Here is a 24,242-nt window from a genome sequence, read left to right as displayed (position 1 = left end):
GGGCTGACCAGGCAACTAACCAACTTTCTTTTTTTTTCTTTTTTTCTAGTCATTTACTACCACACTCGACCCCCCGATCGTGACATCACATGGTTATCATATGACGACAACTGAATCAATAACAACACTTGGACAACGACTATAGACCAAACAAAAAATGGAACAACGACGAGGCAGTCCAGACCATCGACGAATACACTCGCCTGCCTTTTCTTCTTCTCCTTCTCCTTCTTCTTCCCTTTTGGAAGAGTTGACCGAGGAAGAGAAGGAACGAAGGAGACACGAGAAACGGCTAGAGGCGCAACTCTCGAGAAATCTTTCATTTCAGTCACTAGACCAGTACAGGCTCAGTCCTCGCCAATCGCATCACCGTCTCCAAGTTCCTCCCCGGTCGCAGACGGTTTCTCCGCTGATTCCATCTATTGATCCTCATGATGCAACCAACCCAAACACAAGCATGGCTCTAAACCCAATCTATGGCAGCTCAAATCAAAGCGTCGGCATTGACCCATCTGCAAATGAAATGGTGATGAGGATGAGGACGACGACAACGACGACGACGTCGACTCGTTCGCGATCATCACCGTTGGATCGAGAAATGACTAGATACACCACGGTTGTCAGTAAATCCTCGCGAACCAAGACGGGGATCTTGCGAATTCCACATCGAGTGGTGAAATGGCTCTATTCCATTTCCATGGTGATTGTAATCATCCTAATGTTGGCATTTATTGCAGTAACACCCATTGACGTTATTGTTCAAACATTCAATTCAAGCAATTCCACAGCAGTGAAAACGTTTCTTGTTATTATTGTCTGTGTTGCATTCCTCGTTATTTCGATAATCATTTACACGGTCCGCGTTTACAAGTTCAAAGTTGCCATGAACGACATACCTGCCAAGTCGTCTTATATTCCTTTTGAAAATGATTACCCAGATGATGTTTTCCGCTATATCGATTCCAAATTGAAGCATAGTTATGATGTTGCACAATTGGCTGGTCCATTGATGCAGCATGATTTCATCAACCACCCTGGCTTGTCGCCTCCCGAGTATATCCAGAAAAAGCACGAAAATGACAGTGATGATGGCGATGTCCAGGGAAGATTGTTGCCGCCAAACATGCTATATGAAGATGTACTTCAGAGCTTTGCCGATAAGTTTTATATTGGCAAGCTCTTAATCGACGAAGATTTACCGATTAATTTTTCAATCAAGGACATTTTCTTGTACTTGTCACAACACTGTGCCCAGTTGGCGAAAGATATGGGTGTTGCCACTACTACTACTACTACTGCTAGTAATAATAATGATAATGCCAATAATAGCAATGGTGATTACAATGTTGCTGCTACAAATACTATTGCGGTGAGTCGAGAAGGGCCGGACATTCAAAAATTGATTTCTATTTACGAAAAATGTCGATTCAGTGGCAAGTTGATTAAAGAAAAAGACTTGTTCCAAATGATGTTGGAGTTTGACAAGTTTGGCCGCATGTGCCAAAACGACTATCGTTTGCAAATGCCCAAGAATAGAAGAGTCTCGAAATATTCGCAGTCGTCACACAACTATGATCTAATGGAAGGCGGCTATTTGTCTAGTGGAGATTTGAAATACTATAGCAGTGCGTTCATGTACGATTCCGACGATGGCTCAGGTGACGAAATGAGACAAGTATACGCCCACGGCAACTTTTCCGCATCAACAACCACGGAGTCATCTTCACAACAGCTCACGAGTGGCGATCATACCGAGAGTCCGTCACGACCTGTGCAAGCAAACTTAAACTCGTTTTCCCATAGACATCCGAAAGATCTGGACTATATTAATATCGACGACGACAGAGGGTCGTCGCTTAAATTGACGAGGCATGGAAGCTTGAGTAGTTCCAGATCGGTGATTCGAAACAAGTTGGCCATGAGCAGCAAGCATACTCTACTGAATATTCAACATCATGGTGGTGGTGGTGGTATTAATAATGATGATGATGATGATGATGATACCCATTCATTAGTTGGTAATAGGTCAGGTTACGTCACTGATTCGGAGAATGATGAGATGTTTGAGAAGGAACGCATCAAACGCGAAAGGCAGAGACCGCGCGATGAGTATATCCAACTTGGAGGTGGAACAGAACAGCTGTATTCTGGATTGGATCAACTAGAGGGAAACCTGGCCTATAATCGAGAAAACAGCGGTCGAGATATCCGCATAGTTGTGACACACGACGACTTGCTTGGTGAGAACGACGAACTAGAGGAAGATGCTGATCCTGGGGAATTCTACAGATTCAGGAGACAGGTTAATTCAGCGCCCGAGCCGGGATATAATGGAGGCGAACCCGTTACACCTAATAAATCACCCGAGCGGTGAACTGATGCTAATAATACTTTTTTCTACGTTACAATCATTCTTTTTCAGCCTTTTAATAGATAATATACACTTGCATGGTTTGGAAAAACCTATATCTAGTGAGTAGTTTTACTTTCCCATCTGATGTCGCAAATTTTGACACATTCGACACTGAATATTCGACATTGGACCTTTGACAGGCAATGTCGCAGAAAAATGAAACGACAATACAAAAAAAAATGCGACACTCACGGTGTACAGATTGCAAGACCTACGGAACTTACCCAGCCAGATTTCATTTCCTGGATTCTATTCTTCTTTTGCATCAAAACTAACCCCGTGATTCAAGAGTTTCCCAAAGAATATAGAACAGAGTCCTCCCTTCATCAAAATAACCCTTAGCGATCTCATCACCTTCAAACACAAGAATCCTACTGCCCCCATCTCGAGAAGTTACATGACAAATCTTCTTCACCAACGTTGACCCCATTTCCCTCCGCCCCTTGCCGCTCCGATAGAATAGAATAAAAAAAGTTAAAAAAAAGCAGCAGCATCAAGATAATAATAAATGTCATCGCCAGACCTAGCCACGGGAGGCAGTTCGCTAATACCGGAAGACTACCTCCCTTACTTGTCCTACCTCCCCGACCTCCAGCACTTGGTGAACTTGCTCATGACATTCACGCCCATGTTTAGCTACGGCACCACCTGTCTCGGGATATATCGCCGCCAGACATCGATGGGCTTTTCCATCGACATATGCGGCACGATGATGATTGCCTCGATCTTGCGTATTGCATACTACACGTGCGCGCCCTTTGAGATCACGCTCTTGCGCCAGCTGATGGTGATGATTTTGATCCAGAGTGTCTTGTTGTATACCAGCTTGAAGTATCGTGGCGACGAGTATGACCCGCTGAAGTTGATGGAGCTCCCGCCGTTGGCGCATGAAGTGAAGGATGTATCGCGACGCAGCCGCGGCTTGAGCTGCGTGGGCCATGAGAAGTATGATGCGATTGGCGGCGTGGTGCGGTACGTGGCGTGCCTCGTTTGGGAGTGGATCAAGTGGGTGGGTGATGTGGTTGTCACGGTTGTCAAGGCGGGGATGAGGTTGTTTGATGTCTATTATCGCCGGCCGTTGTTGTTCTGGCAGTGGCGCGACCCCATGACGTACTGGAAGTTCCTCGCGGGGTTCGCTGGTGTGGTGGTGGTATTGACGGCGTGGTTCTACACTAATGAAAGCTACGCTAATGCCATTGGAGTGCTGGGGTTGTTCATCGAGGCGCTATTGCCCTTGCCGCAGATCCTCATGCTCAACCGACTACAGCTGATTGAGAATTTCAAATTGGTCTTGTTGTTGAGTTGGCTCGGTGGTGATTGCACAAAGTTGAGCTATTTGCTTTTCGGCACTTCAAACATCTCCTTGATTTTCATCTTGGCCGGATTTTTCCAAATGCTGTTGGATATTTATATTGCTTTCCAATTCATCACCCTCAAATACTACTATGATCACTGGTGGCGCGATCTGAATCTGGACAGTGCTCCAAGTGTCGATGATATTGTTGGCAAGATGTTGATTCATGGCGATGATACCTATGAGTTGAGCAACATGAGCAGAGAAAGCTACGAAAAAAACACAACTATGGACTTGAGCAGTCGATCTAATTCGAGCCAAAGTTCGTACATGGAAACCGTATAGAATCTAGAGGTTATTTGTTTGTCTTTTTGCTTGTTTGTTTGTTTAATTAGAAGTATACTCAAACTTTCGAAATGCAATTATTTACATGTATTTGCTAAAAAAAAAAAAAAAATGAGAAACAAAAGAAAAATACACACACACTCTCAAACACTCAAACACAACTATTTTTCAGACTTTACCCGCTTTCGCGACTCTTGTACTGAACAGGATGGTATTCAACATTTTCCTTGGCTTCATTGATAAGCTGGATGGCTTCTTCGCCAACTAATCCGTGCTTAATCTTAATGTGCCTAGACAAGGCATCACCTCTTGAAAAAGTCTTTTCCTTGCCATTACCGGTTCCACCTTGATATCTACCTTCACAAATGACGCATCTGAAAATTTTCTTTAATGATGCATGGATAGTATTTTGGTGGCGAATTAAATCATATGGTCTCGAAAACTGTTTGTTACACATTTGGCCCGTCGTGGGGTTGATCAAATCACATCGATGGTCAGGATTATTGGCAGAAATCTCTGCTCCCAATTTGTAAATGTGCTTCTCTTTTAATTCGATTGTTGAATTCGAGGTCGAAGTTGAAATCAAAGTTGACTCGTCTTCTTCATCAACAACAACAACATTGGCGTCGTCATCAACTTCGTCAACAGCCATGGCATCGTCGTCCAAAGGTTCTTGCTTGATGGTGGTGGCTTGTCCTACTTCTTCTTCGTGACTAGACTCCAGTGTGTGACGAGATAATGAAGGTATTGAAGAAAGTCGAGAAACAATTGAAGCTGGCGATACTTCGCCGGCAACTTCTTGTTGATGTTGTTGTGGTGGTGGTTGTTGTTGTTGTTGTTGTTGTTGTTGTTCGTTGTGGCCACAGTTGTTTGTTGCTTCATCTCTTAAATCTTTCAATGCATCAGGAAACGAAGTCTCTTCGTGGTTATCATCTAGTCTAATGTTTTTGAAATCGTCAAAGGTTGTGTAGTCTTCAACTGACCCATTATTGTTTGAATAGTAGCCACTATTGCTCATAACGTAATCGTCAAAAGCTTCATCAACGTGAAAGTAGTTGTCATCTTCATCATCTGACAAGTCTTCTTCGATTTCCTCTTGGTCATCGTCTAAATACAAGTAGTCGCCTTCATAACCAGGAATCACGTTATCAACTTGTGGCGCTTGCAAATTTGAATTCAAGTTCAAATTCATAATGTCACCTGTATTCACGGTATTTGGCGGCACGTAATAAGAAGAATCCAAGTCAGTTTGACGAATGATGTGGCCCGGTGAAATATCTGGGTTGTACAACAAATATTCTTCGTCAAGCAGTTTTTTCTTGGACCCTGAGTTTGGTTCATCTTCGTCAAGTGTGGTGATTCTTCTTCTCCTTCGCGTGGGGAAAGCTTGAGGTAATGGGAGTGGAGACACCTGTGGTTGAACTTGTGGAAATGCTTGCTGTGGTTGTGGTTGATGTGGCTGTGACTGCTGCTGTGGTTGCTGCTGCTGTGGTTGTTGCGGTAGCTGTTGCGCTTGTTGCTGTTGCTGTTGCTGAGTATATTGAGATAATCTGACAAATGTGTTTGGGTTGCCATAATTTGTGAATGGATTTATAAAAGTTGGTTGTGATGAAATAATTTGATAATCTGGATAGTCATTTATAGATTGCTGTTGCTGCTGCTGCTGCAGTTGCAGTTGCAGTTGCAGTTGTTGTTGTTGATGATGGTAGCTTCTCAATCCTTCGATATATTCTTGTGATTTCAACTGTTCGACAAATGAATCTGGTATGTTTAAAACGTTCCCTAGATTATTGCTAGAGTTGTTGTTGTTGCTGCTGTTATATAGACCATGGTTGTTGGTGTTGATTTGGGTATTCATCTGCGTATACGATAGTATTGGAGACGACGAAACCGAATTTCGGTTAGAATGATGGCTATAGCTTCTCTGGTTCTGGTAGTGGCCATTTGACGAGGCGGCAGACGTGGTGTTGAGATTTAGACTAAAGTTGTCATTGATGTTGCCTATGTTGTTGTTGTTGCTGAAATTCATAATCGGGGAAGATGGGATATGGTACAACTCTTCATCGACAATGTCGGTCATGGTTCGTTTCAACTGTGGTAGGATAGCTAACGAAGTCATTTCACTGCTGCCTGTTGCTGTTGCGATTATTGCTGAAGCCAGGATTGCAATCTTCGGCCACGTAATTTGTCTTCTTCTCCACTTCAGTCTTTTGAAGCAAAAAGTAGTAGTAATAGTAGTAGTTGGTCTACTCCTCAGTTATAGCAAATTGCAAACACTAATGATCGCTGTCTTTCCCTCCAAAAATCGACGGAAAGAAAGAAAGAAAGAAAGGTGTGGGTATGGAGACAAATTTGGTTGTAAAAAAAAAAGTGGGTTTTTTTCTGGTTGCAGTATTAAGGAAACTTTGATTCCAGTTTATACCCAGAGTTGATTAGAAATTGATCATGACACACTCACACGCACTCTCTCTATCACTGTGCGGTGTTTGTAGAGATAAAATAAAAAACAGTAATTTCTAAAAAGCCGCAGTATCCCCCGAGGGTAGTGTGCCGTGTGCCAATCTTCTAGACTGTTCCACAGAGAGGTTAGCATAAAAGCAGCAGGGTTGGCAAGACGAATGCGAGATTAGTCGCCTTGCACATTTCACGAGTGAGACATACGTGTCCGACTTCCGAGTGGGCAGCAGAGGCTGGGCTGTTCTGTAAGTGGCCATTGCTTTTGTCTCCGGCTCCTGTTGTCTCATATAGGAACTATTGTATGTGAAAGAGGTTTTTTTTTTTTGGGGTTTTTTTTTATTTCTTGTTTCAATGGCATTGTGTGAGTCTCACGAATGAAAGCGAAAGTTGTGTTGGCCAGCTCCCGTCATCCCCTTTTTTCTGTTGGTTTTTGTTGTTTGACTCTCGTCATTAGTAAGTGCTGTTTACGACAAATCTGTACAAGGCATGGCTATTGTTATTGTTTACTCTGGGCCTAATTCCAGTGACTAATCCCTGGAAACAACAACAAAATAAAACAGCTTTTCGGCTCCGGCTAATGGGGTTATACGACTTGCTACGAGTGCTTGCCAGTAGTGTGAATACAAGCAGGAGGCGATGATGACATGTGGTGTACCTTTTCCTCGCTGTTATTATTATAACCGCCGCAGCAGGAACTACAGTGCTAGCGCGATAAGACTCGTTTTCATATCTCCGCATTTCGTTTCTTCAAATCAACAATAATATTGGGTTTTTTTTTTCTCCTCCCTCTTGACATAATTGTCGTGAGTAATGGTAGTAGGAGGAGGAGGAGGAGGAGGATGAGGAGTAGACCATGTGGTTTAACGAGTCCAAGAAACAAGAGCAGAGAAAGCCGAAAAGTGGAAATCTCAAAAAAAATTATACAAACTTGGTGCCCCATGCCATCCACAGTAGATTTAGACTTCCAAGCACACTCAAAGCGGAACAAGCCTACGGCTCTCTTTTTCTTTCTCTCTGATCTTCTACAGGCGCCCGCCACCAGCTAAGGTCCGTAATGGCTGTCTTGCCAACACAGTCTTGTCTCAGCCACACAACCAATGCCCATGTTTGTTGCCGGAGCTACTGCAACAAGATGAGGAGGCATGTGTGTGACCCAACGGGCGGAATCTGCATCCCCTCGTCGTCATCTCAAACTATAATACTCTGCTCTACTGACGCAGCTTTCCGTCAACTTTAACTCCAGACACAGATGGCCTCCCGCTTACATGTATATATCTACCACAACAACGCATGCCTTTTTTCATCATTCACAAACCTTAAACAGCCAGAGCTAAAGCTAGCTAAGGCTAAAGCTAAACTCAGCCTCAAGCTGACAACCCAGGGGGATGAGGAGGGGATGCCGGTAGCTAGAAAGCTTGGACTACCGTGCTTTCAACTTTGATGGCCAAGGCTGAAAATGGGGCATATCTCGCTTTCATTCCATCAAAGAGAGTATTTCAAAAAGAAAAATTCATCCTCCAGAAAAGATACATCCGAAGTTAGGAGTTAAAAGTCCGCACTTGTAAATATGTGTAGCATTCAAACGTAGACTTCCATCTTGTTTTTTTTTTTGGCTTTTTTTAAACTCCGCACTCCGCCACGACCTCAACATATCAAAAACAACTTACCCGAGAAATAGTTTTTTTGCAGAAGGGGATATCCTCTACGGGAGCGATGTCGACCCGAGTCTTTTTCCTAGGAGAAAAGCAATGGTGAGTTTGCTCAAACCGTACCATCTCTATTATTATTGCTGTTTTGATAATTACCCCCCTCTTTTACCCCCCCCCCCTTCTCGCCGGTCGTTAGGTAGTGAAGCTCGGATGCTAGTCTCAATCGGGAAAAGATCCGAACGACAGAGAAAAAAAAAGAAAAATAAAAAAAAAAAAAAAAAAAAACAGATTCAAATTTTCGTATTCGTAATTCCAACCCGTTTGAAAAAAAGAACATAGTCTCTGCACCAATCTGTTCGATGAGGTGTTCATTTGCAAAAAAAAAAAAAAAAAAGAAAAACGTCACTCGACTGCAGTATCAAAGACCTGTTTGTTCTATCAATCTATAATATAGACAATAGTCTAGCCAGAGGGGAACAGGAAAATTCCAAATCCTCCCATCCACCCGTTCTATATTAGCCGGCTTCCTCCTTTCTTCCATTCTTTTCCGTTCTCCTCCTTCAATCTTAGCCTCTATCGCTTTCACCTTTGAATAAAGCATGACCCGTTTTTTTCTCTCAAGTATCGAATTGAACATCTACTTTCCCTGATCTTGCAAGGGAAATTAAACGAAAGGGGTACTTTGAGGTTTCGAAAAGAAATTCAACTAACGAAACGCAAAAGAAATGGGGAAAAAAAGAAAACAAATTTCATTTCTATGGAAGGTTCTATAACGAAGATGTCATATCCATACGAGAGGGTCTACCCTCTGCGGATGACCTCATGATTATGAACAAGTTACTGATGTTGAAATTGCATCCATGAATCTATAATTCTTGATTTATAGAATCTGAAATCCAAAAAAAGCCGCCTAAAAAAGAACAGCATCGAACCCGGTGGCAGTTGCTACCATCCACTACACCCTTGAAATTCCGCTTCCTTCAATTCAAATGCACCCAGGTCATAAAACTGCCACCAATTGAGTCATTATCATCGTTATAAATAAAAAAAAAAAAAAAAATCTCTTGATATTACCCAAATCCGAATATTCCAATCACTCCCTCTTCTTTTCAAGTGGTGGTGGTGGAGGTTAATCTCATTTTCCTTATAATTTCTGTAATCCTTCGTTCTTTACCTTTTCCATCCCCTTTTCAGCTTTCTCCTTATCCAAGTAATAATAAGGCTTTATCAAATCGCCCTTGTCGCTCAATTCAAACACCAATGGCACGCCAGTAGGCACGTTGATCTTCAGGATATCGTCGTCGCTGACTTTATTCAAATACTTGATCAAACTTCGAACAACACTGCCGTGAGTAACAATCAACACCGTCTTGTTCAATTGCACCATTTGATTATCCAAAATCTCATATTTGAAAAATGGAATCAACCGCTGCATCACCATGGCCAAGCTTTCACCTCGAGGTAAAATCTCCTTGTTCAAGATATCGTTGTATTTTTCATCGATACTGGGGTCCTCAGCGTCAACCAAGGGAGGCAAGCCATTATAGTTTCTACGGATATATTGGAATTTCTGCTTGTCCTGGCCCAATTCCATAAATACATCATGCTTGTCGCGACCTTGATATTGGCCATAGTGACGTTCATTCAATCGCCAGGTCTTGATGTGGTCAACCCAGGGTTTGTTCAATACTTGCAAGATGATGAATCCAGTTTCAATCGATCTCCGAAGCTTGGACGTGTATAGTATGTCAGGTGATAAATTATGCTGTTTGATCAACTCTCCAGCGTATCGTGCCTCTTCTCGTCCTTTATCGGTCAATGGTATATCGATCCATCCACAGAATTTGTTTTCATGGTTCCATTGCGATTCTCCATGACGAAGAATGATTAGTTTGTGCACTGCCATTGAACCAAGTGGGGGAGGAGGCAAGAAATGCACAGGATGAAAGGTATTGAACAAAACTGTTAACTTTGTAAACGCAAACCTTTGTTAAACAAAAAATATGAATACCACTATTGGGATGTGGTGAGATCATATCAAAATCTTTCTTGTTTTCAATTGGTAGCGTTGTACGGAAAACGCGCGTTTTTTTTGGCGTGGTACCGGAGCAAAAGCAACCACAACGGCTAATAAACTTGTAGCCAGATCCCGCGACTCAGCCAGATCCGCAGTACGCCTTCCGTCTCACATACGGTTGGCGTTGGTGGTGGGCTAGAGATGATGGTGTAGCTCTTCCAGATATAAGACCGAAAAAAAAGTTATGTTTTCTGGGGTGTCTAAACTTGAAAGAATAGTGAACCACGTGTGCCGCACCCACAAGAAAAATCAATCAATCAACCAACCAACCAACCACCCAGCGGAAAAAAAAAACTAGGATGAAGGAGCAACATTTTGAAAAACATGGCCGAACTCAAACTGAAAAGTTTAGAGATGTTCTCAATAAGAGCTCCATCAGACTGGTCTCACTGCAACCCTCAATGTTTTTGACCAGACTTTTTTTTTGGTGCACGCAAGATAAGAGTATGACAAGAGAATGCTGGGTAGCTGGCTCGGATCAAGAACAACCTATACAATTGGCTTTGTAGCAGCTTTGGATAAAATTGTTGAGTTGAATCACCGGTAGGATCTTTAACGCTCTTCCTGGACTTCTTCAACCAGACAAGAGCCTTTCCTAGAGTTGACCATCACCCTAGGTGTAGAAACCAAAGCCTTTTGGTGTAAGGTAATATACCAGAAGCAAACCTCATCAGCCGTTTGCTGAAAGACGGATCACTAGTCCAATCCATTAGACCACGGCTCTCGTGGTGTTGTCGTTTTTTTTTTAAAAAGAATTTTGAAACAGTCCAAGTGGCGGAAGTTTTCGAACCCTGGTGGATGCCATCGTTTTGCTCTCCTCAAGGATGTGGTTGTGGCTAGTGCTTTTGATTTTGTGTATTTCAAACATAGTTTATCTCCGGATAAATGCAACAGCCAAGCTGTTTGTTGGGAAGGTCATTGATGTCCATCCCAAAGCTGGAATCTCGAGTTTGCTCAATTCGACTTTTCTTTTTTGCCTCTCGATTCGTCAATGCTTTCTTGTGGCCTACTTTGACCCCCAAAATTTTGCGTGGGTCTAAATCTAAGTTTATTGCAAGCAACAAACAAACACATCAATTGCAAAAGAAAGGATTGTTCGTAATGTGTCGAATCTTCACCCTTCTGACTATCTACTCACCATCAACTCGGGCACTTCCACTTCAGATTCCAGATATTTCGAGATCATAAAAAGAAACTTGTATAACCCTCTTCTTCTTGTTTTTCAGAGTGAGACAAAAAAAAAAAGTCCAGTTTACCTGAGCTATACTCGCTTATACGTTTATGCAAGATTGGTTAAGTGGCTTTTAGAAGGGGGGTGTCCAAACAACCCCCCTCAAAGACCAGATGTCGCATTGCATTTTTTTTTTTACCAATGCAACATCGATCATATCTATCGCATCTGTCAAAAATAAATGAAAATGTAATAATGTTACATCCGAAGCAATCAGTAGTGGAATCGCCCTTTTTTAATTCCGCGTTTATGGTATTAGAGGGGGATCGTGGGTGTATATATAGTTCTCACCATTTGCACTTACAGATCTTGAAGGAGTTATATATTTTCATGTCTACTTCATTCTCTTTCTCTTTCTCTCTTTTCTTTCGTATATCTTCTCTTCAACCCCCCTCCATAGACCCACTTCCAGTCTGATTCATTAGTCACATCGTTTACCGGAAATCTGAGCAGTTTCTTTTTGGAAAAGAGTAAACAAGAGAAATTTTCCTGACTTGTTGCAATTTACGAACAAAATTAAAGGGAAAGAGCTAGGGAAAGGAATATTTCGCAAAAGAAATTTTTTGGGGAAAAAACATCCGCGCTAAAGATGAGCGTTGATTGCACGACTGATTCAGCTGCCAGAAACTTGTCTACGTCAACTTCAACAGCAGCAACGACAGCGAAACCAACGTTGATTTCAACTTCAACTTCAACTACAGCTTCAGCTTCGCCGCCATTGATCTCCACCGACTGCTCATCGCACAAGAAAGCAAAAGACCAACTTCAAACTCCACCTGCTTCACCGGCAATATCCGACAAGTTAGCATCAATTTACCACCATTTCGATATTCAAATCTACCAATCGTCATTGATGCCGCAACCGTCCAAAATCAAGCACTCCAAACCGTTTACTTGGGATGATGTCGTTTACATAGTAAGTTCAAACCAATTGGAGATATTTGCTAGATCGCAAGCTCAAACCGATGACTACCACGACTTCAAACAGCAGTTGAAGGACCAGAATATCAACATCAATGACTATATACTACGCCATGAACTCCACTGGCAACAACTGGATATTCGAAGCCAGCGACACGTGGTGGCACCGCAACAATACAGTTTGTCGTACCCCGATGACTTGATCTTTTACAATGAGCAAGATGTCAAAATCTTGCCCAACAAATTCCCATACTACTTTGATAAAAATATAGTTCATTTGTGCATTTGGTCAAAACTCACGATACCGAATGACACCACTAGTGCTGTTGGGGACGTCTCGCCATTGACGAGAAGAATCATCAACAAGTACTTGGCCAAAACTTTTGTAGAACATGGCGTCCAACCTGCTCAAATTGTATGGTTTAGAAATTGGACTAGTTTGCAGAGTGTTCGAAGTATAAGTCATATTCATGTTATTCTACACGATGTTGATCCCGTGTTTATCCAGCAATTGATTGGCACTGGCGGCACTCCGTTGACTCGAGAGGATTATAAAAAAATATTAGACCAATAAATAAAAGAGATAGATATAGATACAGATTTAGATTCCATAAAAATTTTTTCATTAGATAAGACTGGGTGGATACAAGCCCTTCTAGTAGTTGGGCAGCGGGTGTAGCCTCCTTGCCTCACTTAAACATGAATTCACACCTACCATTATTTTGCGACCGTTTAAGATTTTTTTTCGAAATCAGCAAGTAAGGGGTTTCTTTAAGGGGTTTCTTTTCTAGGTCTATCGAAGTAATGGTGATATTCGCTCTCCCAATTGCTCAAACAGGATCGTAGTTTATGATCCGTGTTTGGTCTCAAGTGTAAACCGCGGCGCGAAACACGAACTGCCTAATGCCTACAAGTCGATCGCGTGGGAGACCGAAACAGGGAAAATATCCAAGATTCATAATCCGAGAGACTCGAACAATAGCTATTATATCCAAGCTTGACAATTTCACTTTATCGTCTACACCTTGAGCCCTGGAGTTTGAGTTTGTCCGCCTACAACTCCAACTGTATGCTTTTTCCCAAACCATGAAATTTCTTCCATCTGTCGTTACTGTTTTGTTTCTGTTTTCTCTGTCCTCATCAATCTGACGTTACTGTTTTGTTTCTGTTTTCTCTATCCTCATCAATCCACCCTAACCACCAAGACAAGATCTTAAACTCAGATTTGTATCTACAACCACATGAACTCAGGGTCTATGTCATTTATGCTTTGTTGCTTTTTTTTATTCTTCCCTTGATGACGAATGTCTTTTCAGAAGTCACGTGCCAGCAGGGTCTGTCTCATGTTGACTGGCTGTTGTTATCGCAATCTCAAAAGAAAAAAAATAGGACATCTGGTAGCTTCTAGATTTCTCTGGTAGCTTCGATTCCTTCCAAAATGTTCCAAACTGTTCCATTCCCACCGCCAATGCTTTCGCTTACCACCTTAGGCGTGTTTTTGTTTGGACCAGCTAAAGCGTTAGCACCAAATTATTATTGCCAAAAGAGTTCAAATAATGGCACCTTAATTTGGGCATGGGGCATAATGTGAAAAATTTTTGGTTCAAAAAAATGAAAACATGGATTGATTGCATGGGTATAAAATACCCAAGCTATTCCCTCCTTTCCTTCCTTTGAGGTCAATTGAAAGTCTTTCTTTTTCTTTTTATTCATTTGCTTATTGAAATTTCAAATTTCACCAACTAGTTTCTACTACTAATAATAGATAAATATGTCAAAAGCCGTTGGTATTGATTTAGGTACTACTTACTCGTGTGTGGCCCACTTTGCCAACGACCGAGTTGAAATCATTGCCAATGACCAAGGTAACAGAACCACGCCATCGTTTGTGGCCTTCACCGACACCGAGAGATTGATTGGAGATGCCGCCAAGAATCAAGCTGCCATGAACCCATCCAACACCGTTTTCGATGCCAAGCGTTTGATTGGTAGGAAATTCGACGATGCCGATGTTCAGAATGATATCAAGCATTTTCCTTTCAAAGTTGTTGACAAGGGCGGCAAGCCAAATATCCAAGTTGAATATAAGGGCGAAACCAAGGTTTTCACCCCAGAGGAAATCTCGTCTATGATCTTGGTCAAGATGAAGGAGACTGCCGAGGGTTACTTGGGTACTAAAGTTACCGATGCCGTTGTCACCGTGCCAGCTTACTTTAACGATTCTCAAAGACAAGCCACCAAGGATGCAGGTTTGATCGCCGGTTTGAACGTGATGAGAATCATCAATGAGCCTACTGCTGCTGCCATTGCTTATGGTTTGGACAAAAAGTCCGAATCTGAAAAGAATGTCTTGATCTTTGACCTTGGTGGTGGTACTTTTGATGTTTCGTTGTTGTCCATTGAAGATGGTATCTTTGAAGTCAAGGCTACTGCCGGTGACACGCACTTGGGTGGTGAAGATTTCGACAATAGATTGGTCAACTTTTTCGTTGCCGAGTTCAAGAGAAAACACAAGAAGGATATCGCTTCCAACCAAAGAGCTTTGAGAAGATTGAGAACCGCTTGTGAAAGAGCAAAGAGAACCTTGTCCTCATCTGCTCAAACTTCAATTGAAATTGACTCCTTGTATGAAGGTATCGATTTCTACACTTCCATCACCAGAGCCAGATTTGAAGAGTTGTGTGCCGATTTGTTCAGATCCACTTTGGACCCAGTTGAAAAAGTCTTGACCGACGCCAAGATTGACAAGGCCCAAGTGCACGAGATTGTCTTGGTTGGTGGTTCCACCAGAATTCCTAAAGTTCAAAAATTGGTTTCCGATTTCTTCAACGGTAAGGAACCAAACAGATCCATTAACCCCGATGAGGCTGTTGCCTATGGTGCCGCTGTCCAAGCTGCCATCTTGTCTGGTGACACTTCATCAAAGACTCAAGACTTGTTGTTGTTGGATGTTGCTCCATTGTCATTGGGTATTGAGACCGCTGGTGGTATCATGACCAAATTGATTCCAAGAAACTCAACCATCCCAACCAAGAAATCGGAAACTTTCTCGACTTATGCTGACAACCAGCCAGGTGTTTTGATCCAAGTCTTTGAAGGTGAAAGAGCTCAAACTAAGGACAACAACTTGTTGGGTAAGTTTGAATTGTCGGGTATCCCACCAGCACCAAGAGGTGTGCCCCAAATCGAAGTCACTTTTGACATTGACGCCAATGGTATCTTGAATGTCTCTGCCTTGGAAAAAGGTACTGGTAAGACTCAAAAGATTACCATTACCAACGACAAGGGTAGATTGTCCAAGGAGGAGATTGAAAAGATGGTTAGCGATGCTGAGAAATTCAAAGAAGAAGATGAAAGGGAAGCAAACAGAGTTCAAGCCAAGAATGGATTGGAGACTTATGCATACTCGTTGAAGTCAACTTTGAGTGAAGAGACCTTCAAGTCCAAATTGGACGCTAGTGAAATTGAAGAAGTTGTCAAGGCTGCTGACGAAACCATTTCTTGGTTGGATGCAAACCAGACTGCTACTCAAGAAGAATACGATGACCACAAGAAGGAATTAGAGAGCAAAGCCAACCCAATCATGACCAAGGCTTACCAAGCTGGCGCTGTTCCTGAAGGTGCTGCTGGTGCTGGAGGTGCTGGAGGATTCCCAGGTGGTGCTCCACCTGCTCCAGAAGCCTCTGGTCCAACTGTTGAAGAAGTTGATTAAAATCTAAATCTAACGACTGTAACGAGCAAACAAAAAAGTAAGAAAGAAAAGAAAATAAAACCAATTGTATTACTATACTGCTAGCTAATTCATTTTAAGGATGTTTATAATTGGACAATGTTAATAGATTGTAATTGGATGCAAAAGTTTTTAGAAATTGCACTCGAGAGATATGAGAGAGGCCCTGGTTGTAGCTTGTCTTACTTGTGTGTACTAAGTAGAATACTTACTCTGGTGGTGGGGGGTTATCCTTGAAAACTGGGATGTCCCAACCACAAAGCCATACTTGCACCTTCACATTAGACCCCTACCTGGTCTCTCTCTCTCTTTCTAGCCTCCCTAAGATTTCACCTTCTCTGGTTTTTACGTTCTTTAGCCATAATCTCATCCTTTTTCCTCTTCACCATAGCTCGATCCTCATCTTCCTTAATCTTGCTCAACTTATCTCGCTCACTCTTCTCTTCCTCACTGACGTACTGTTGCTCATCCTGATGATCTTTAACAATGTTGCCGTGTCGATCTCTATGTTCATTTAAATGGCTCAAACTTTCAGATTCGATATCGTCGGGCCAATCGCGGCCAATTTCAGATAATGCTTGCATTTCTTCAATTTGCACCACGTCGGGATATTTCGGGGGTGGCTTGCTTTCTATTTGATGCAGGTTTGTCGTGCTGTCGTTTTGAATCGTTTGTGCCGGCACACCTTGCGCTTCTTTCGAGGATGACGATGCTGCGTCTTTGGAGTTGTTTAATAGGTCGGTTGCATCTTGGCATTTCTCCTCGTATGGTGCTGAACTCATGGTTGTTGAGAAAAAAAAAAATTCGTGCTACCCCGATTGATGACGAGAGTGCGGTGTCTTTGTTTTTGGGGACCTCACCTTCGAGCTTGGAGTCGGTTGGCAGAGGATGGTTGATTTGAAACTATTTTTCACAATTAAAGATAAATGTATTCCTTGAAAAAGATCATTCCCCAGTCATATTTTCCCCTGGCTTGCTTTTTCTTCTGGTTAGTTTTTTTTTGTTTTTTTTTTTACTGTGCAGTGGGTTTACTTTAAGTTTGAGTTTCAAGTCAATTCAGCTTTCATTCCAGTCGTTCTTGACTTGGAAACTTTGCTGCAAAGGATCTGAAACTGGATGGAAAAATCCACACTCTAGGTTTTGGGGGTCACTAATATATAGGCCGGCTCCAGCAAAAACCCTATTTTTTTTATGAAACTTTACCGACCGTATCGATGACAATTTGGTCTCACTTGTGTGGACATAGCGGGCAGTTTTCTTCAAGTAGATTTGCATGGATTGTGTGTGCTTGGTGAGTTTTGGCCACCAGTGTCTTGAAGTAACCCTCGTCCACGACACGACAAGCTCTTTTCTTCTGTATGTGCAGTTGCCCACTACGAGATATGAAGCTCAAAGGTAGCCATCATGACATATGCAAGTTCAATAGCCGCTCTTGTTTTCCTTCGAGTTTTCGAGAGGCGGCCCGTTGGGAAAGACGAGGTGCTGGCCAATTGTAAAACGTCAAACTTTCCACCCTAGCTCCGTCTATGGTGAGCCATCTGCACGTGACTAGAAGTGGCCTCTACCAATGCAGTTTCCTGCGGCCGTGAACTTCTCGCTCGCATGGAGGATTCCGCGCAATTGTTACCCAAACAGAGTTAAACGGTCCGGACCTCTCCAAACAGAGTCAAGCGGTTCAAGCCATCCCACCTCGACGAGCTGAAGCGAGCGAACAACGGTCCTTGTCCGTGTCTGTGCGTCTGCCACGGAGAGATCCCGAAGCCCAACTGCGAGAATTTTTTCCACCTTCTTTGTGTCGACTACGACCAACTTTCCCAACAAGAATTGATGTCGAGGAAGCCAACGGTTGGGGGAGATGGGGGACCCCCATCGAGTCCAACGCCACTTCTAGAAGCCAAAGGGAAGCCAAAGGGAAGCCAGAGGTAGCCGGAAAATGTAGGGTTCGTTCTAACGTCTTCTCCTAACCCCCTCGTGGAGCCTCAAGGTCCGAAATTAGTTCGAGCCAGAAGCCAAACTGTAACCGCAAAGTCCAGAATCTTCCCCTCTTCTGCTGGATGTTACAACAACCTAGGCACCCAGACCGACTACAGCGACAACAAGTCCCAAAGGATTGCCAGTAGAGTATCGGGAACGGTATCAGCTTAGACTCCTTCGATCCGCGTCTTGTCAGGCGTGGTGCCTAGCGGTCGTCGTTGTTACCGCTTCTTGTGGTGGAAGCAGACGCGCGCTATTTTTGTAGAGGGGGAGGCAGACTCTGGCGAGGCCCGTCGTATAATTAAATATTTTTCGGCCTTTTTTTTTTCCAATTTTATTCTCAAGACCTCGTTTGGATCTCAGCGTGGCGGTGGCAGTAGTAGTGGTGCCACTGGTAGTGGCGGTATGGCGGTAGTGGTGGCTCGCGGGAGTGCTACACGTAGGTGCTAGTAGGTGCTATACGGATCCTCCTATCGTGGGTGACTAATGTACCTGCAGCCTTAAAAAAAAATTCTTCGCTGCACTCTTCGCTGAAAAATTCACGACCCGAGATAATTGCAAAAAAAAAAAACCCTTTGGAAATATATCCATTGGGCACATTCAACCACCACTCCAAACCCCTTTTTTTTCCTTTATATCCCACTGGCTTCCTTCCTTTTCTTTCTGCATTTAACTTCAAAAGTTCTTGCAAAAAAAAAAAAAACAAAAAAAGAAGTTCGCCCTGGTTACAGACTTTTTTTTGCCAAAAAAGTTCAACTGCATTTTCAAGTGAAATCCCTTTTTTTTTGTTTTTGTTTTTTTTTTTTGATTTTTCAGAAACAAGTTTGTTGCTGCCATGGCGACCAATCTTCAACATTTGGTGGTGAACGAGGCAAACGGGGTCTCGCTTAGAGAAACGCCCAAGGAGTTTTATGAGAGACAACCGAGTCAAGGGGGCCATTTGAAGGACTTGGAGCACTACCAGGAACTATATCAAAAATCAATCGAGGATCCCCAAGGGTTTTTTGGCCCTTTGGCCAAGGAGTTGTTGTCGTGGGATAAGGACTTCCACACCGTCAAGTCGGGGACTTTGAAGGACGGCAATGCAGCGTGGTTTCTCGGGGGTGAGTTGAATGCATCTTTTAATTGTGTAGATAGACATGCGTTGAAAAACCCCGACAAGCCAGCGTTGATTTACGAAGCAGACGATGATCACGATTCGTACATTGTCACCTATGGAGAGTTATTGCAAGAGGTTTCTAAAGTTGCCGCCGTTTTAAACAGCTGGGGCGTGGGCAAAGGTGACACTGTGGCCATTTATTTGCCCATGTGTGCTCAGGCCATCATCGCCGTGTTGGCGGTGATAAGATTGGGTGCCGCCCACTCGGTCATTTTCGCCGGCTTCTCGTCTGGTTCGATCAAGGATCGAGTCGTGGACGCTAATTGCAAAGTATTGATCACTTGTGACGAAGGGAAACGCGGTGGCAAAACCATCAATATCAAGAAATTATGCGACGACGCATTAATACATTGTCCAAGCGTCACGAACGTCTTAGTTTACAAGCGTACCAACAATGAAAACATTGCCTTGAAAGAAGGCAGGGACTATTATTGGGATGTCGAGACTGCAAAATACCCCGGCTATTTCCCACCAGTGCCCGTCAACTCGGAAGACCCACTCTTTTTGCTATACACCTCGGGTTCAACAGGTACACCAAAAGGTGTGGTCCACTCCACCGCGGGGTTCTTATTGGGCGCGGCCTTGACTACAAAATACATTTTTGACGTACATCCAGACGATATTGTTTTCACCGCGGGAGACGTTGGCTGGATCACGGGACATACCTATGCTGTTTACGGTCCGTTATTGTTGGGAGTCCCCACAATCATCTTTGAAGGCACCCCTGCCTACCCAGATTATGGCAGATTCTGGCACATTGTCGAAAAACACAAGGCAACTCATTTCTACGTTGCTCCTACTGCTCTTAGATTATTGCGCAAGGCCGGTGAACAAGAAATTCAAAAATACAACTTGTCGTCCTTGCGGTTATTGGGTTCAGTTGGAGAACCAATATCTCCAGATATTTGGGAATGGTATAATGAACACATTGGAAACAACAAATGCCATATATCTGACACTTATTGGCAAACGGAATCAGGATCACATCTCATTGCACCAATCGCTGGAATAACTCCAAACAAACCCGGATCCGCCTCGTATCCATTCTTCGGCATCAAGGCCGGCATCATTGACCCCGTGTCAGGGGTCGAAATCGAAGGCTGTGACGTTGCCGGCGTCTTGGTAGTCAAGGACCATTGGCCATCGATGGCGAGAACCGTCTTCCACAACCACGCTAAATACATGGACACTTATATGAACCCTTACCCCGGCTACTACTTCACTGGTGATGGCGCAGGAAGAGACCACGATGGATATTATTGGATCAGAGGCAGAGTCGACGACGTGGTCAATGTCTCGGGCCATCGATTATCCACCGCTGAGATTGAGGCTGCATTGATCGAAGACGCGAGAGTCGCGGAAGCGGCCGTGGTGGGCATCAACGATGACTTGACGGGCCAAGCAGTCATTGCCTACGTGGCATTGAAGGAACCACCGCAGCAAGGCGAAGAAATAAACGTGAGAAGAGAACTCGTTTTGCAAGTGAGAAAATCAATTGGTCCATTTGCTGCTCCCAAATCGGTGATTCTTATTCCCGATTTACCCAAGACCAGATCGGGAAAAATTATGAGACGAATCTTGAGAAAAGTCAGCTCTAATGAAGCTGATCAATTGGGCGATACTTCGACTTTGACCAATCCGCAATCGGTTGAAGTTGTCATCAATGCATTCAAATCTCAATTTGGTTCAAAATAGAAATATATATAGAGAGAAACAATACAAAAAATCAAAAAATGTATATATATAAACGAAACTTGTAGTTTATCGACAAAAAAAGAAGCATTCAAGCAATGGTTTACATCTATTATCTACCTCTATTTAAAGAATCAATCTTGGTCTGTAAAAGGGAAAACAGAAACAAAAATGGCATTAAAATGGGAAAAAATAGAATACCAACATAAATGTTGCCGTGTCCCCATTCATGCTCAAGCAAACAATGGTACAAGCGCAGCTATACCTGCAGCTGCCAAAATCTTGTAGTTGAAAAGCTTACCAACTGCGCTGTTTTGAAGCGCATCAATGGTTTCCGCATCTGTTTCGCCTGGTGCAGTGGCACCTTGTTCGCCTTGTTCCCCTGGTTGCTCCTCCGCAACGCCTGGTGCTGTGGCACCTGGTTCCCCTTGCTCGCCTGGTTTTCCCTCTGCAACACCTGGTGCTGCGGCACCTGGTTCCCCTGGTCTATCTCCTGCTTGGCCTGCTGCAGTGACAACCGAGTAAGAAGTAACCGTGGTCGTGGTGTATGTGGTAGTGTCCAAAACGGTACTCACGCCGCATTCTTGCTCCCCTGGGCAAGTGGTCACGGCAACGGTAACCTCGGTGGCGACGGGGATAACTTGAGTCTCGACTGTGGATGACACGGGACAGTAAGTGGTAATCACGGTTCTTCGGACGGTGACTACTTCGCTGCAAACTTCCTCTTCCACGCAAGAGGTCACCGTGATGGTGACTTCAGTAGGGTAAGTGGTGACAACATGGTCAATCGTGGTGGGGACTACAACCTCAGATTGGCTGGTGATTACTCGTTCGGTGCAAGTGACGTCTTCCTCGCAGTCGGTAACGGTAACAACCACTTCTATGGTTGACGTAGTGTAAAGTGTGGTTGTCTCGACCTCCTCTGGTGCCACGGTGGTCAATGGATCTCCTGTGGTTGTCTCGACTTCCTCTGGTGTCACGGTGGTCAATGGCTCTTCGGAGGTCTGGATTACGGTTTCCGTCTCAACAATCTCATCGTCAACGTTGACAGCAACAGGCTCGATAACGGTGCATCCTTCAACATCACCCACGTGAACAGTATACCCAATCTCAGCAGGACAGATGGACAACACAACCGCCTCTTGTCGTTTCATGAGCGAGCGGCGTCCCAAGATCGCATCGAATGTGAGCATGTTGAAGTCGATGTCCCAGCCGCCGGTGGCTTCTTCCAATGATGTGAGGAACAACTTGCCATTGGCTCCTACTTGAACGTATTCGCCTCCCGTTCTGAGGTACCCATTTTCAATCACAAAGATAACATCTTCCCCATCGAGGACCTTGATGTGTGTGCCGTTAGACAGTAAAGCCACAAGCTGTCCATCGACAACAGCAACAAACACAAATGGTTTAGAAGGGTCAACTTCGCTGCTTGGAAGCAATGGTTCATCAGTGCCGCTTGTTGCTGCAGTTTGGCTGGTGGCTGTTGGTTCTTCGCTAGTTTCTGGCTTTGGTTCCGGTTCAGTCGAGGTATCAGTTGGTTCCGGCTCAGTCGTGGTATCAGTTGGTTCTGGCTCAGCTGTGGTGTCACTTGGTTCCGGCTCAGTTGTAATTTCAGTCTCCTCTGGCACCGGTGGCTCCTCGGTTGTTTCAGGTACTGGTGGTTCCTCGGTTGGCTCCGACTCTTCAGGAAGCCAAAGGTCGGCACGGCGAAGTTGAACCTCTATGCATCCAGACAATTCCAAAAGCGCAACAGCGTAAGGGGGCGTAGCTCCACAAGCAAATAAAGGCGCGACATACCCAATCCCTTCTGGAACCTCTTCCCCTTCATCTAAAAGTTCCCATTGACGATAAGAAGCTAGCCCGGCATCGTCGATGTTTATCAATTTCAAGTACGGGTCGCCGTCGAAATGCGCAACAACGGCGGTCTCGTCATCCACAGTCACCAAGTTGACTTCTTCGTCGAGCTTAAACCAGGTTGGTTGGAACCCCTCGTTTTCTGGCATCAACACCATCCCTTCATTGAGTGCGACAGGCGACAAGTAGTAGTCTGTTCCTCCGATGTTACCCACAAGGTGGAAAGTGTATTGCAAAGCCGATGCCAAATTGGCAGCCATTACTAGGCCCAACGATGAAACCTTCGTTAATCTCATCTCGTTAGTTCTTTTGGAGAAACAGCGAGCGTGTGATAGATTGATGGCAAAGATTGAGAATGCTTAAAAGAAAAAGAACAAGAAGACCTTTCAACCAACAAAAGGGTTCCAGCCAGAACTTTTATACCTCTCCCGCTGAAGGCGAGCTTTGCGTTGTTTTTCATTTACGACTTTTGAAGCAAAGGGCAATTGCTCATTTGCAAGCAGCAGCTAGCGCGATTTATGATGTTTCTCTCACAGTGGGAAGGAGCATAAAATAAAACATTTTCTACCTTTATTATAGTTTCACCAAAAAAAAAGGTACGGTGTTCTGCTTTATTTTGATTCTCTCAGTCTAGTGATGTTGATGTTGATGTTGAAAATGATTCTAAAAGTCATTGAAGTTTTGAAAATGAAAATCTTTGAAAAAAAACCCCCAAAAAAGAAAAAAAATTCAAGTATCTGTGTAATGCAACAAAGTAAACTCTTCTGCATCCTCCTGTAAACATGTAAGAATTGCACAGTAGCGATAGTGCAAAAGTATAGATATGCAAGACCATGTCACGACACGTCACGACAAGTACATAATACGCTGTGATTATAACTAGTTGGCAGTGGGACTCAAATTATACCGAGTGGTGGTTATTATGTTGGTGAGATGATGAGAGTTGGTGAGTGGGGCCGCGTTGTACAAATGGGCCTAGTGAATTATAAGTTCCAGGTTGTCGCGGTATCGCGTGGTATGTCATGTTCAATATGTGTTGTCTCTCGCCTCATGTAAATACCATAGTATACTGAAACACACGACTAGGTAGGATAGATAGGGTAGGTGGGTGGGGTAGGAAGGTAAAGGTCGTTTACGAGGTGGCAACTAGCATGCTCCTTCCCCTTTCCTCTATCTTTCTCTCTCCAGTGGAGATACATGAACCCAGAGATGTGCCCCCTTGAGCTGCATCTTGTCTAATGTATGCACCCTTTGGCTGGCATGGTCGGGATGAACGTCTCCGTAGAGATGTCTCTTCAACTCCATCAAATCCTCGAAACCGCTGATAAGCTCACACTGATATCCAAGATTCCATGAAAAAAAAAAAAGGTAACAAACAGTCAGATGCACAATTCTTTTGACACTTATACCGACACGTTGCTTCCGGAAGAACAGTCCAAGCTCTTT

General features: G+C 43.7%; 9 protein-coding genes across 9 annotated transcripts; 5 read left to right on the top strand and 4 right to left on the bottom strand. All coding sequences in view use genetic code 12, as the record gives it.

Annotated features, from left to right (window-relative positions):
* Positions 1-457: 457 nt before the first annotated feature.
* LODBEIA_P27500 (uncharacterized protein) lies at positions 458-2,374 on the top strand (the record flags this gene model as incomplete). Its single annotated transcript, XM_066972784.1, has 1 exon — positions 458-2,374. The coding sequence occupies one exon, from the start codon at positions 458-460 to the stop codon at positions 2,372-2,374; it is 1,917 nt and encodes a 638-aa protein (XP_066829688.1).
* Positions 2,375-2,921: 547 nt separating this feature from the next.
* LODBEIA_P27490 (uncharacterized protein) lies at positions 2,922-4,052 on the top strand (the record flags this gene model as incomplete). The annotated part of the gene is made up of 1 exon (XM_066972782.1): positions 2,922-4,052. The coding sequence occupies one exon, from the start codon at positions 2,922-2,924 to the stop codon at positions 4,050-4,052; it is 1,131 nt and encodes a 376-aa protein (XP_066829687.1).
* Positions 4,053-4,227: 175 nt separating this feature from the next.
* On the bottom strand, positions 4,228-6,171 carry LODBEIA_P27480 (uncharacterized protein; the record flags this gene model as incomplete). The annotated part of the gene is made up of 1 exon (XM_066972781.1): positions 4,228-6,171. The coding sequence occupies one exon, from the start codon at positions 6,169-6,171 to the stop codon at positions 4,228-4,230; it is 1,944 nt and encodes a 647-aa protein (XP_066829686.1).
* A 3,131-nt stretch (positions 6,172-9,302) lies between these two features.
* On the bottom strand, positions 9,303-10,064 carry LODBEIA_P27470 (uncharacterized protein; the record flags this gene model as incomplete). Its single annotated transcript, XM_066972780.1, has 1 exon — positions 9,303-10,064. One exon carries the CDS (start codon positions 10,062-10,064, stop codon positions 9,303-9,305), a length of 762 nt encoding a protein of 253 aa, XP_066829685.1.
* Positions 10,065-12,055: 1,991 nt separating this feature from the next.
* Positions 12,056-12,961, top strand: LODBEIA_P27460 (uncharacterized protein; the record flags this gene model as incomplete). The annotated part of the gene is made up of 1 exon (XM_066972779.1): positions 12,056-12,961. One exon carries the CDS (start codon positions 12,056-12,058, stop codon positions 12,959-12,961), a length of 906 nt encoding a protein of 301 aa, XP_066829684.1.
* A 1,197-nt stretch (positions 12,962-14,158) lies between these two features.
* On the top strand, positions 14,159-16,099 carry LODBEIA_P27450 (uncharacterized protein; the record flags this gene model as incomplete). Its single annotated transcript, XM_066972778.1, has 1 exon — positions 14,159-16,099. One exon carries the CDS (start codon positions 14,159-14,161, stop codon positions 16,097-16,099), a length of 1,941 nt encoding a protein of 646 aa, XP_066829683.1.
* Positions 16,100-16,446: 347 nt separating this feature from the next.
* Positions 16,447-16,899, bottom strand: LODBEIA_P27440 (uncharacterized protein; the record flags this gene model as incomplete). The annotated part of the gene is made up of 1 exon (XM_066972777.1): positions 16,447-16,899. One exon carries the CDS (start codon positions 16,897-16,899, stop codon positions 16,447-16,449), a length of 453 nt encoding a protein of 150 aa, XP_066829682.1.
* Positions 16,900-18,926: 2,027 nt separating this feature from the next.
* LODBEIA_P27430 (uncharacterized protein) lies at positions 18,927-20,945 on the top strand (the record flags this gene model as incomplete). Its single annotated transcript, XM_066972776.1, has 1 exon — positions 18,927-20,945. One exon carries the CDS (start codon positions 18,927-18,929, stop codon positions 20,943-20,945), a length of 2,019 nt encoding a protein of 672 aa, XP_066829681.1.
* Positions 20,946-21,175: 230 nt separating this feature from the next.
* On the bottom strand, positions 21,176-23,092 carry LODBEIA_P27420 (uncharacterized protein; the record flags this gene model as incomplete). The annotated part of the gene is made up of 1 exon (XM_066972775.1): positions 21,176-23,092. The coding sequence occupies one exon, from the start codon at positions 23,090-23,092 to the stop codon at positions 21,176-21,178; it is 1,917 nt and encodes a 638-aa protein (XP_066829680.1).
* Positions 23,093-24,242: the final 1,150 nt, after the last annotated feature.

The sequence above is a fragment of the Lodderomyces beijingensis genome, assembly GCF_963989305.1.
Source record: "Lodderomyces beijingensis strain CBS 14171 genome assembly, chromosome: 3".
NCBI lineage: Eukaryota > Fungi > Ascomycota > Pichiomycetes > Serinales > Debaryomycetaceae > Lodderomyces > Lodderomyces beijingensis.
Note: the sequence above shows the minus strand (reverse complement) of the source record. Positions and strands in the feature narration are given on the sequence as shown.